Source organism: Akebia trifoliata, chromosome 15 (assembly GCF_017979445.1).
Source record: "Akebia trifoliata isolate Shusen 1 chromosome 15, ASM1797944v1, whole genome shotgun sequence".
NCBI classification, from domain to species: Eukaryota; Viridiplantae; Streptophyta; class Magnoliopsida; order Ranunculales; family Lardizabalaceae; genus Akebia; species Akebia trifoliata.
Genome location: NC_141389.1, coordinates 14197337 through 14210723, shown reverse-complemented (window position 1 = coordinate 14210723; position 13387 = coordinate 14197337). Strand labels below are relative to the sequence as shown.

At 32.9% G+C, this 13387-nt stretch overlaps 1 protein-coding gene across 1 annotated transcript in view; it reads left to right on the top strand.

Annotated features, from left to right (window-relative positions):
* The window catches only part of LOC147384403 (T-complex protein 1 subunit theta), a 31716-nt gene extending 20967 nt beyond the window's left edge, over window positions 1–10749 (top strand). The window contains exons 11-13 of the mRNA XM_086425136.1: window positions 9074–9283; window positions 10299–10356; window positions 10529–10749. Of these exons, the coding sequence (XP_086281262.1) occupies window positions 9074–9283; window positions 10299–10356; window positions 10529–10603 (343 nt within the window). The 3' untranslated portion in view covers window positions 10604–10749. The remainder of the gene's footprint in view (window positions 1–9073; window positions 9284–10298; window positions 10357–10528) is intronic.
* Window positions 10750–13387: the final 2638 nt, after the last annotated feature.

Below are 13387 nucleotides of genomic sequence, written 5' to 3'. Positions count from 1 at the left end.
GATCTCCACTCAAGTCTTCAATGGAGATAGGGTCGTAAAACCTGAATTCTCCTTCCTTTACTTGAAATTTTCATGCAATTTTTGATTGTATTGCACAAAGACCAAATCATTGAGCTTCTTCTGCTCAAGTCTATTTCTCTTCTTTGTGTGAATCTGTTCAATGCATAACAAATTTTAATTTAATACTTAATAAGTAATTAGCAAATAGCAATTGAAAATTAATAACTAACAAGTAACAAGTTAGTTTGTTATACCATCTCAAGTGTGCTCCAATTACGTTTGCATCTTGATGCCGAACATTTTAGGCCAAGTATTCTAATAGCAAATCTCTTCAAGGCTGGATTCTTTGTAATTGGATCAACTCCTTAAGTGGAACACCAATCGGCTGTATTATTTAGGTAGGTTGTTAGTAACTTATAAGTTATAAGTATTTTAATTTATAAACAAAGGCAAAATATATATTTAATTATTTATACTTGGTCCCCTGCGAGCGCAGTATACGTAGCGAGCCTTTGAAGGCGAGTGTAGTATACGTAACGAGCCCTTTCTGGCCTCTTCTCCCGCAGGAAGCAAGCTACCCAGAATCTAAGGATTCAATCCAGCCACAGGGAATCTTCATAGTTCTGTCTCTTTACAATCTCCCTTTCGAAAAATCTCTAGCTGTGACGAGATCCTATCTTGTTCTTCTTGTGTTAGAATCATCTTTTCCAAGAAGTCAAGGAATCCAACCATATGTGTCGAATCCGCCTCATCCGATTGGCGGATTGGAAGTATATGGTTGGATTAAGGATGTAGGCAACCGAATATAAGATAGGTGACATTTGGGTGCCCCATCTCTTATTTGTAATATCAACTACTTTATTATAATTTCTTTCTCTATATTGATTATTTTTCTTAATTTTGTCAATTGCTTTTTCCATAGTCATAAATACAACTTAGGCGTGGCTTTTCATTGCCATCTACTAATCTAAGTGCAATAATTAAAGGCATGAAATCTCTAAGTGCTTTGCCAATACCCGTCCAAAAGTTTTGGGACATGCTAATTTGGGCAACTAATTTACCTTTGGGCTTTTTAGACCAGAGTCCATCGTTTTAATTAGTTGACACTACAAAGCTTTTAAGTTTTGCTTTTTTCCCATGAAGGCTTTGTAGCCTTAGAAAGGCAGTAGCAAAACGTGTGATTGTAGGTCTAAGTAAATTACCATTTATATGAGCATACATTTTTTGTAAAAGTAAAGTATGTTTATACATAAAAACAACTTTTCTAGCTTTAGCTACAATACGTATATGCAATTTACCTATATCTTATTATATGAGATCTATGCAATGTGCAAACATGGCGACCAATATAAGTGAGGCTGCTTAGCCATTAAGAGGCGGCCGACGACCACATAGGTGATGACATTGTTTGTTACAACTTGGACATGTTCTTCACCAATTTCATCAATTGTTTAATCTAACAATTGAAATAAATACTCGACCGTATGAGAATGGGTTGAACATCCACAGATTTAAAGAACATTGTTCTTGTATGTCAATTAGTTAAAAAGTTAATTATTGTTTGCTTGGTTCTATCTGTCCATCTGTCGGTCATTAGAATACATCCATAGGTTTTCAAAAATTCTTGATATTCAGTAATTAAACCTTGGGTAAACTCTACCTCCCTTTTTACATGGCTCTTGTATTTCTTGGTATGAAGGTGGTTTGAGGTCAGCTCCAAATTGACCAATCGCTTTCACCATTACTTTGAAGCTTTTTAATTTAACGGTATTGAAAGTAATACCGGTTTGGTATAATCATTTAGTTATGTACTGAATGGTAGTTTTCTTATCTTTAGTGCTACGTTCTATGATTGTTTGAAATGGACTTTTACCCTTTGTTCTTTGATCGACCACATCCAAAGGATGTGGTCTATACCACTTATCAAGTGGACCATGTGCTCGAGCTCTTTGTGGGGGAGGAATAAGTGGTCGACTACGTCCTGTCACGGTTAGGAGTATCCTATGCGACGATGTCATCGTCGTCTTTATCAATCCCACTTCCTTCAATGTAACTTTCTAAGTTAATTGCATCAACTTGTTTTTTCCTAGACATCTTATCCCTGTATTCCATGATTGCCCTTCGGATCTTGGGTGTAATCTTGTCGCATTTGATTCCGACATATGCACTAGATGTTTGTGGCATGCAATGCCACCTTGGCTTATGTAGCCGCATAACTCATACACAACTTGACTTTTTTCATTTGTACTACGATAATACTCGTATTTCTAACCGAGGTCATTAGACTTTGGCCTTAGGGAAGAGTTGGCCGACGAGGAAGACCTGGTGTGATGATGGTATTAGTGATAGTTAATGTGATGTTCTTGTAAATTCTAAAGTGTAAATGTGTGACTTTGTTCTAACTTCAAACATCAAATGTCACGCCCCAAAAACTCAACCGAATCCTTATGATTCCCAAGTTGAATCCAGAGGCATGATATAAAACCCATATAATGATAGCTAATATATAAACGTAAATGACATAAATAACTATGTCATACCTGATCATTGCTCAACAGAAGATACGCATCCTCAAACATCAATACACTTGACATATATACATAAAACAGTAATGACATAATACGGTGTTCATAATTACATAATAATAAAAGACGACAGCTAAAGACTTAAACCTAGCTCTAGTTTAAGACTCATTACTAGTAGTACCTATGCTCCACTCCTGGAAACTTGGACTGATCATCTATAAGGCCATGGTATTGAGCCTCTTCGGAAGGATCACCTAAACCAGGTGTGCCTGAAATTTGTGATGTCGTAGGGGTGAATAACAGGAGAGTTACTCGGTAGAGGAATCTTACAATTCTAAATAATAACATCTTATATACAGTTTAAACATTCTAAGAATTCGTAAATCATGCATATTCGATATTTAACACATAATTGAACACCGATATCATGAAATCTAGCAGGAAATTAAAATTCATTTAAAAATCTGAATAAACAATTATCCATAATATAACATCAAATAATAGAATATTATAATAGAGAGTTGAGGGTCACGACTGATGTGAACATCTCAGTCAAAATACGATTATTCCAATACTTCACCAGTGTGGAACCCCATTGTTAGTTCCTGATTCTATGGTCAGTCTCTGCCACAATTTGGGTAACTGTTTTCCAGCTCAGGTTGGCCGTTGACCAAGGCCTTAAGAAATGGGCCAAATCAAGTAGGTCATTTTTTCTTGACTACTCTAGACTATTAATGATCATTAACTAGCCATCTTCATCTATGCCAATCTGGCGCGCATGTGATCCTCGATAATCTCTATCAATCATACAACTATCTACATCTTGTTCTTTATTAAAGATAGAAATAAAATCCCCGGATTTCTGTTGTGATGTTGTGTTCTTATGCATCTCATAATACATAATAACTCAAACAACGCAACTGTTATCTTAAAATAACATATCGTTTCGGAAATATCACAACATGTTATTCTTTATAGGTTTTCACAGTCTCTTTAATAAATCACTAAAATACTACATATAAATATTTATTTTTTTTCAAAATGTATTGAAAGTAAAGTATATACGTGTTTTAAATACCCAGTCCACTCTTAAATGTACAGTCTCATCTTTCTTTTCTTTTTCTTTCTTTCGTGTCTTATATGACCATTAGTCGAAGCATTTCTCTCATTCGTGTCTTACATAGTCTATGACTGAAGCATCACCTCATATTTTCTCTCTTTAGTGATTTATACGGCATACGCCGAAGCATCTCACTAACTGGGTATTTTAAAAATACAACAATCAATTGAGAACTCGTTCTCATATTTTATTTTAATAAATTACTTTTCTTACTCAACTTTTAATTAGAAATATTTCTTGGAAATCCATCACCAAAACGATTAAAGTAAATTTTCCATTAGTTTAACTTATTCAAAATCATGCCTATCTATAAAATATGAATAAAATATATGAATTGTGTATAAAACAACAATTTATATAGTTGTATTTTTTTTTTTGATAAGTACAAAATACGTGTAAAGTACGTATAAAATATGTATAAAGTAACGAATGGTTTGAGCATTCAATCTAATTATACATAGTAAAATATTATATAAAAACAGTAACTTTTATAGTTGCTGTATTTTATATTTAACACGTATAAAACACGTATAACGTACGTATAAAAAATAATTTTTTTATCCTTCTATAAAACATGTGTCAATTTTATACAAAAATAACAACTTTCATAATTGCTGTATTTTGTTTTTAGCATATATAAATATATATAAAACATGTATAAACCAACTACAAGCATGTAATAATTCTTTTTAAACAAAATAACTACTAGCATGCTTTAAACTCATAAAAATAATAATATAAATATATATAAAGCATGTGCATGTTATTGAAAAAAATTACAAAACAACTTTAGTTTTAAAATTACTAAATCAGAATTGTTTTAAAAACAAAACAAATTCTATTTCACAATTATAAAATCAGCAATATATTTTTTTTAAATTTTACTAAAACTATCATAAAGAGTTGCAAGGGCCTACATCTTTGCTTTTTTTCTTTTCCTTTAGTTTCCTTCTTTCTTTTCTCTTCCTTTTTCCCTCTTACTTTTTCTATCTTCTGTGTAGAAAGTGTGACAAAAAAAAAAAAAATAGCTAATATAATATTTAGATATTATCAAATAATATCTAGATATTCTTAAAAATAATTTTAATTCTTTTAGAATTTCCTAAAAAAATTGGACTTTAGTTAATTTGACTTAGTCAAAGTTGTTTGACTAGAATTGACTTGACTTGAGTCTTGGTCAATAAATATTTTTATTTTTTATTTTGAACATTACATCAAAGCTCTAGGTAATCCAAATGTGAGTTTGACACGTCTATATTTGTGTTTGCAATAAAAGTGAAAGTATGTTCTAAGTTTCTAACTTACAACAATTAACTAACTAACAAGAACAAATTAACAATTAAAAAATATATAAATAACTCAAGAGTCGAGAGTTGAGAAGATGAAATTTGATTTTAGAATGAAAAAATAAAGATGATGGTGAGTTGACTTGAGACTTGAGAGTGACTTGAATTTGATTTTGAATACTTGATGAATGATGATGATGTATGAATCTTGATTCTTGACTTCTTTTGTATGACTTGTATTCTTGTTTCTTGATCTTAAATAAAAGACAAACTAAATTTGCCAAACTACCCCTAAATATTATACCAAGTCCATGGGCCAATAAAACATGAAAAAAAAAATCCAAAAAACATAAAAATAAAGTCTTAAAATACAAAACTAAATAAAAATAAATTCAACTCTTCACCTTTGATGTCCCTATCAATTCTCCTAAGTTGAGAAGATTTCGTTATTGGAAAAATGAAATTGTAGTAATTCCTTATCATATGAAGTCTTTATAATCCACATGTAATTTGATCCTGATTTACTTCTCAACAATGCATCCCAGGGTGTGGTCTTTAACTTTAATTTATCCCAAAGTTGTCTTCAATTCGATCTCTTCCCAGTTGTTGAAATCATCGAATTGGACTCTCATTTTCTATAGGAACCAAAGTTGACATAACTCACTAATTTATCCAAAACATAATCTACCTTTTTCTCTTCATGGTATAAAATTGGTGTTAAAAGCAAATGATGTAGTGACTCTAAAATTTCATGTGTCAATTGTTCAGGTTCTTTTGGCTTAGATTCTTTTTCAGGAACCAATAATGATGCCTCACTCTTGCTTAAATCAGGCTCATAGATTTCTTTCTTGATTTCTTCATTACTTGCTTTGAGTTTAGACGCATGGACTTTGATCCCATATGCTTCATTATCCTAGTTTGAGCATTCTGATTTATAGTGTCCACGACAATTGCACTTGCTACATAAGTTCTGTTACTTGAGCTTTTCATACCATTGATCATGTAATTGTTTGTGCTCTTTGCTATCCTTTATAATACGGTCACGAACAATGCAAGGTGTGTTTGATGTAAGTTTGACAACATAGTTGTTAATTCATCTGAGAACATGTCCGTCATGTCCATTTTCCCTCAACTTGATTTGCTAATTTTTTGTTGCCTGAACCTAGGTTCTGATATCAAATTTGATGTAGGACAATGAGGAAAGAAAAGGAAATGTGGGGGTGGTTAGGGAATCTAATTTGAGATTTAGAATTTGGTTGGGGGTTTTGGGCGACAATAGGAAAAGGTTTTTCAAAATCCCAATTGGCTATATGTTGTAAAGCGCAGAGTTTTGCAAATTACGATATTTTGATTGGGGTTGGATAAGGGTTAAAGGAAAGTGGGAAGGATTAAGGGAATGAGAAAAAGGTTAAGAATCATGATAATCTAACTACCCCACGCGGCACACTCAATCGGTTCTCTTGATGTGACAAGATCGAGAATCGTAGATTTCTATGCCTCAAGATGCAAAACTGCACTTCCCCATTTATCCCAATGCATACAAATCTATGGTTCTCGAACTTGTCACATCAGGAGAGTCGATTGAGTGTGCCACGTGGGGTAGTCAAATTATCATGACTCAAAGATTAAGGGGTGAGGTTTGTAGGTTTCAAGAATTCAAGAATCAAGAATAAAAAATTTAAGACTTTTAAAAAAAAGAAAATCAAAAACAAGAAAAAAATAAGATTAAAAGAAAAAGAAATGGGATAGAATGGTAGAACCTTAGAATCACTCCAAGAATGGGGAGAACTCAAAAACTCCATGAAAGAAACTCATTATTTATTCATCAAATTCTTCGTTTAAATAAAAAAAAAATCCTAGTAGAATCTATATATAAATAAAATAAAACTAAGAATCTTAATTAACTAAAATACCAAATAAATAACCTAATTTTCGTAACTTTCTCTTTCCTAAATTTCCAACTCTTATAAACTTAAATAAAAGACACTAAATTTACCAAACTACCCCCAAATATTATACTGAGACCATAGGCCAATAAAACATGAAAAAAGCTCTAAAAACATAAAAATGAAGTCCTAAAACATAAAATTAAATAAAAATAAAATCTACTCTTCAATCTTTTATGTCCCCATCATTATTACAACATGTCCGTAATTGCAAAACTTTGTGTTTAGCCTTTTTTAACATATACTCAATTGGGATTGTTAAACCCTCCGCAATAACCAAGAAAACCTTTGAGCCTAAAACATTTTCTTGAAACCCTTGATTTGGCTTAAGAAGACCTTTATAGTTTTTAGATTGAGACCCCAAGTTAGTTTGGAAATCCTATCTTAAGAACTCTCATTTTAATATTTGGGAGTAGCTCTTTAGGATTGTAACTTAGGCTAAGGATCCTTTTTTAATTACTTATTAAATTTTCTTTACTGATCTATGGTAGAATATGTTTAATTTATGAGTTTTATTGTTCTTGGTAATTATTCTTGATCTCAAAATCATCATCTAGGTTAGGTTTGCATCATCCCTCATAAAAAGTACCCGCTTATTAGTCTTTGGCAGCCTAGTTGTGTGGTTGGATTTCGTTGCTTTATCATGTCAATGAAAATAACTGAAAAATTGCCTTTTTTTTTTTTGTTGATAAATATAAATTTTATTAATGAAGAAAAGGAGAAGAAGAGGTTGAGATAGCCCCCAAACAACAAGACAAGAAAGAACAAGGAAAGAAAGAAAGAAAGGAAAAATACAAGCCTGGCGGGGTGCTACGAGTCACAAACGATTTCCCAATTAAATACAAAATCTTGGAAGCACACTCCCTCAAAGTCTTTACTCAACTTTGACCAAAAGAAAAGAAACCCCAAAACCTCTAAAATCACTGTGTGAGACGAGCTCTCCTTGCTATGGAACACCCTGTTGTTGTGCTCTCTCCAAAGACCCCAAGCAATGACGAAAGGAAGGATAACCCAAAGATACATTTTTCTAGAAGAGAATATATTTAAACTCCAACCCTCTAAAAGCGCAAAAAAAGATAAAGGAAGAACCCAATCCACCTGGAAACGAGATAAAAAGAACATTCAAATAATACGAGAGAAAGAACAATGAATAAGAATGTGGTTGATAGACTCCCCGTCCCTCGAACAAAGATAGCAAAAATTTGGGGTGATCCACCCCCGATAGATCAAATTATCTAAGGTGAGGATTCTACCCAAAGAGGCAAGCCATAAAAAGAAAGACACCTTAGAAGGAACAAGAGCGGACCAAATGATAGATGGAGAGAAAGAAACCTCACTCGACGGAAGCAAGCAATAATAGAAAGACTTGACAGAGAACTTCTTATCCTTAGCCTTGAACCATTCCCTTCTGTCCTGCTCGTTCTCTCTGAATTGGATCGAATTAAGGAGATCTAGAAGAGATGTAACCTCCGTCAATTCTCAATCATTAAAATTCCTCCTAAATCCCAGATCCCAAGAATCCGTGTTTCCGTCCCGAATCAGACACTGTCTTACTGAGCTATTTTTTTTTCAAAGAACAAGCGTACAAGGATGGGAATTGAGTAGACAGAGATGAAGTTCCGCACCAAAGATCCTCCCAAAATCTAACCTTGTCCCCCAATCCAACCTTGAATCTAATCTCCTTATCAAACTTATCAACACCCTTCAATATACCTCTCCACACACTACACCCGTAAGTTCCTCTAGCCTCATCACTATACCAACCAAACCTCTTCTCTCCATATTTAGCCTGAACTACCCTCCTCCACAAGTTGTCTCTTTCTTCCCCGAATCTCCAAAGCCACTTGCCCAGGAGAGCTTTATTAGTTAGTCTTAGCCCTCTAATCCCCAAGCCTCCATTCTTCTTGGGAGTGCACACCATCTTCCAATTCACCTTATATTCTTTCTTTATTGATACTCCTTGTCTTTGTGAGGTTTTTGTTCTTGTTTTCTTTGTGTTAGGTGCCCAAGACCTTTGTTTCTCTGTATTGTACCTTTTCTCTTTAATAAATTTGTTTTTACCCATAAAAAGAAATTAATTTCCAGATGACCATATGGTGATAAAGACCATCCATGATTTTGACAGCATGATTGTCAAAGATATATTTGAGAATGACTGGCAGATCTCATTGATCATACCAATTCTTCTAATTGCAGGTTGGATCAACATGCTATTGCAAAATTTGCCGAAAGCTTTGAGATGGTACCTAAAACTCTCGCTGAGAATGCAGGGCTGAATGCAATGGAGATTATATCTTCCCTATATGCTGAACATGCTGCTGGAAACACCAAAGTGGGTATTGACTTGGAGGAGGGTGCCTGCAAGGATGTGTCGACCATGAATATCTGGGACCTGCATGTTACAAAGTGAGTTGTTTTCACCTTCTCAACAATATTCATGTATCTCATCTATTTTCCTTTATTTTTTAAATAACTATTTTTATTAAAATGAATAATTTATTCTATTTGTTTTCATTTTTTTTTTTTCTAATTAGTATAAAATATATTGACTAGGGCGTGTATTTCTTCTTTCTGTTTTTGGCTTGTTTGTTCTTTTTTTTTTCTTTCTTCCCATTGTTTGGGGGCTATCTTAGCCTCCATTTGTTTTTCTCTTTTTTCTAATGAAAATTTTATACTTATAAAAAAGGTCAGACAGCCGTGACTAATTTGAACTACATTGTCAACAGACGTGTGGTTACTGGAAAGCCTAGAGATTCTATTTCCCTTTTTTTTTTAATAAGTAAAATTTGATAAATAAAAGGAGGCCAAGATGACCGACTGGATACAAAGTCTGTATGTCACACGCCCCAACCTCAAGGAGATGCTACAGACCCAATCCCATCTATGCAAGATGTCTTTGAAAAAATATACCTTTAAACAGCTTACACCAAAAGAAGAGAGCTCAAAATTGAAATGATAAGTCCTGCTGTGATCGCTCCGTATTCTTGAAGGTGTGGAAATTCCTCTCCTAAATTCCACAACAAAGTGAAAATATCTCTTCTATCTGTTCTTGGTTTAGTTGTGAGTCAGCTTATTTTTTATTTTTTTTTATGGGAAAGCTGGACTTGAACCCATGATGACGTCAATGTTACTTGAGTTAGATTGTTCTTGTAGCCGCCACACGGTCCTGTTATTCTACCTAATCATATATTGTAATGTTTAAAGGGTTGAAAGATTTATATTGAGATGTGACGCCTAGTCAGCACTGGACTTAATGGTTACACAGCTTATCAAGAGCAAGATATGTTCCATTTTGAGCATTGTATTTAAGCATATTGTAGAAAAGAAGCAACATATTATTTGTAAATAATATATAGACTATTCCCTTTATTTAGAGGGGACCATATCACATCCATTGTAAAGAAAATCAACTCTTTTACAGGTTTTTCGCTCTCAAATATGCTGCAGATGCTGCCTGCACTGTACTTCGGGTAGACCAGGTTAGCAGCTTTTCCTTCTTTCCATGGTTTCTTTGTTTCACTAGCACGTGATAATAACCTACTACACGTTTGATCTCTTTGGGGTCATTTTAGTTCTCTTAATTGTAGTAAAACTTGGTTAATTAAATAATTCTTGTGGACATGCATTTTAATTTTATTTTATTGGTTGCAGATCATCATGGCAAAACAAGCAGGGGGACCGAGGAGAGATCAGCAGCCTGCAGGTGCAGGGATGGATGAGGACTAGTTTCTTGCTTGTAAGTAAGTAATTCTACGGACATATTTTACTGTTAGGTGAGAGAGCTGTCTGTCATTTTGTATTTGGGGGAGTTTCTTGATTTGGCTGTCATTAGGAAATTTTTTTGATTTTATCTAAAAAGCAACTTATTCCCATTTTGTATACTTGTACTTTATCTGCTCTTTGTACAATTTTTTTTAATGTGTGTAACCCATTTTCACTGCAAGTTGGGATCAGGCGGCAAAACCCGAAAGTGGTACGAGATTTATGGTCTGTTGACTTTAAGATAATATCCATCCATATCTATGTCTTAAATTTAAAAAAGGTGACTTTGGATGGACCAACAACAAGATTCATTTAGCCAATCCCAAATCTTTCTTTTATGTTATGTGATTCGACCAACTAAATTTGAGTAAAAGTTTCAGTAAACATTGGGATCGAAGGAGCATACTTTTGTCAGACAGGCTTTTAACACTTTATATGTTGTCGCTATAAATGGTTCAGGCAGCTTGATTCAAAATTTCTTGTCCCCATCAATACTCTTAACATACTGATACAGGGAAAGGGCGAGAGACAAACCATGGTTTTATACTTGTCAGAGATTAACGTTGACTTGTCTAACATTTAAAATTCAATTGCCTTTTTTTATTTTTTATGTAGATATAAAATAATTTTTTTTTATTGATTTAAATATTTAGATTGAGAATTTATTAATCCAACTTATATAGTTATTTGAATGTTAGAATAATATTAAATGCATTTAAACTGCTTGACTCGTCCAAGATAGGATGGATGACTTGTTTGAGACAATTTACGATGACAGGGGTCTGAAAATCCACAAATTTCAGGGGTAAAACAAATATAAATGTTGAAAATTGCCTACAAGGCTGTCTGAGTGTTAAACGAAATCTTAAGAGGAAACATCATTGTACTAAAACTGTTACATTTCTAAAGTCTATCAAGGCATTTTTGATATTAAAATACTGTTCATTTTAAAATTTACTGTGTTGGTAAAAATTTTTAATTTTGAAAATGCTAATTTATTATTTTCAAGATTAAAATGAATAATGTCCCATTTTTGTAATTTTTTAATTTGTGGTACATGTTTTTGTAAAATACCATAGAAACTCTAGTTTTTTTTTTTCTTTTGATCGGTAAGCTTGTTTTTAATGAGTTCAATAACCTGGTGTTGGCGGGATTTGAACCTAGGTCTCTAACATCATCACCCAAATATTATCTTTTGGTTCATTTAATTTGAATTTTGAATAGTTTCCAATAATGTAGAAGAATTGCACATAATCAGTGATTATAATTGTGTGTTGTTTCCACACGCCTAATGTGTTTATTGTACTCACCTACTCTTTGTACCCACAACAAATAGTTTGTGCTTTTTGCACATATTTATGCTTTGTTTGGAAAAGTTGTATGTAAAGTTAATGTTGAATTAAGTTACTGAAGTTGAGAGAAAGTTGTTGTTGTTGCTGAATTGAATATATTGTTTGGTATCATGTTGTCTAATTGTACTTTTAATATGTTGAACTGTTTGGTAACCTCTTGTCTAGAAATTGCTGGATAAAATTAAAAATAATATTAAATTTTTTATTTATTTATTTGATATAAGTATTAATATGTTAACAATAAGTATTTTATTTTTCTCTCTCTAATATGTGCCAACTCGTAGACATCTTTCTCACATTTCTAGTTATTTATTTTTTTATTTTTTTTTTTATAATAGATAATGCGATTAAAATTTAATTAAACTCGCACCTTTACCATCGGAGGACCACAATGGTGGATCAACAATGCATATAAAATTATCTCAAAGATTCAAGAAGCTCTGCCTAACAACCAATGCACTTTGTTTTGACTCTTCAAACTCTGTTATAATCCCCAGCGGTAATCCCTCCCCCAAAATCGCATCTAAATCATCCTCATTGCACCACCACAAATATATATATAGGGTCCCGTTCAGCAACAACATTTTTCAAAACATAGGTTAGAGGTTTTGTAATCTCCTCACCAAAAATCAGCCCATTCCAAAACTTCTAGCCCCATGTTTACAAGTTGAAAAATCGTCAGCCCATTCCAAAACTTCTAGCCCCATGTTTACAAGTTGAAAAATCGTGGACCATCCATTTTTTGTGAATCATTTTTGATGGGGTTAGAAGTTTTGGAATGGGCTAATTTTTGGTGATGATGATCTCCTCACTGTAGAGATCATCCTCATCAAAAATCAGCCCATTCCAAAACTCTAACCCATGTTTTGAAAAATGTTTTGCCAAAATGTTTGTTGCTGAACATTTCCCATATATATATATTCAAGAAAAATAAAATAAGAAAAAATTTAAAAATAATGGAGTCGAATATTTAATAAGATAAGATATACACAAAGATATTTTTTGTTTTAACAAAAGGTTGATTTTTGTGAAATTCTCATTTCAGCTCAATATTCATCTACCATTTTCAGAATTCAAACATTTTACGTAAGTGGGAGAAAAATTGCTGTTTATAAAGTGCAATTTTTTGGAATAAAAAATAAAAAACAATATTTTTTTCTAATAAGGTAAAATTTAAAGTTAAATACATAATGGGAATTTCCCCTAAAAATCAATAACACAAAATTAAAAAAGAAAAATAGAGAATTTATAAGATAGAGAGATAGAGAGAGATAACACAAAATTAAAAAAGAAATATAGGGAATTGGATAAGAGAGAGAGAGAGACTTGAAATAAATGTTAAGTGCAGGTATCTCTTTTGGTGAGTCGAGAGAGAGATTGGGTGGTGGTGAAGAGA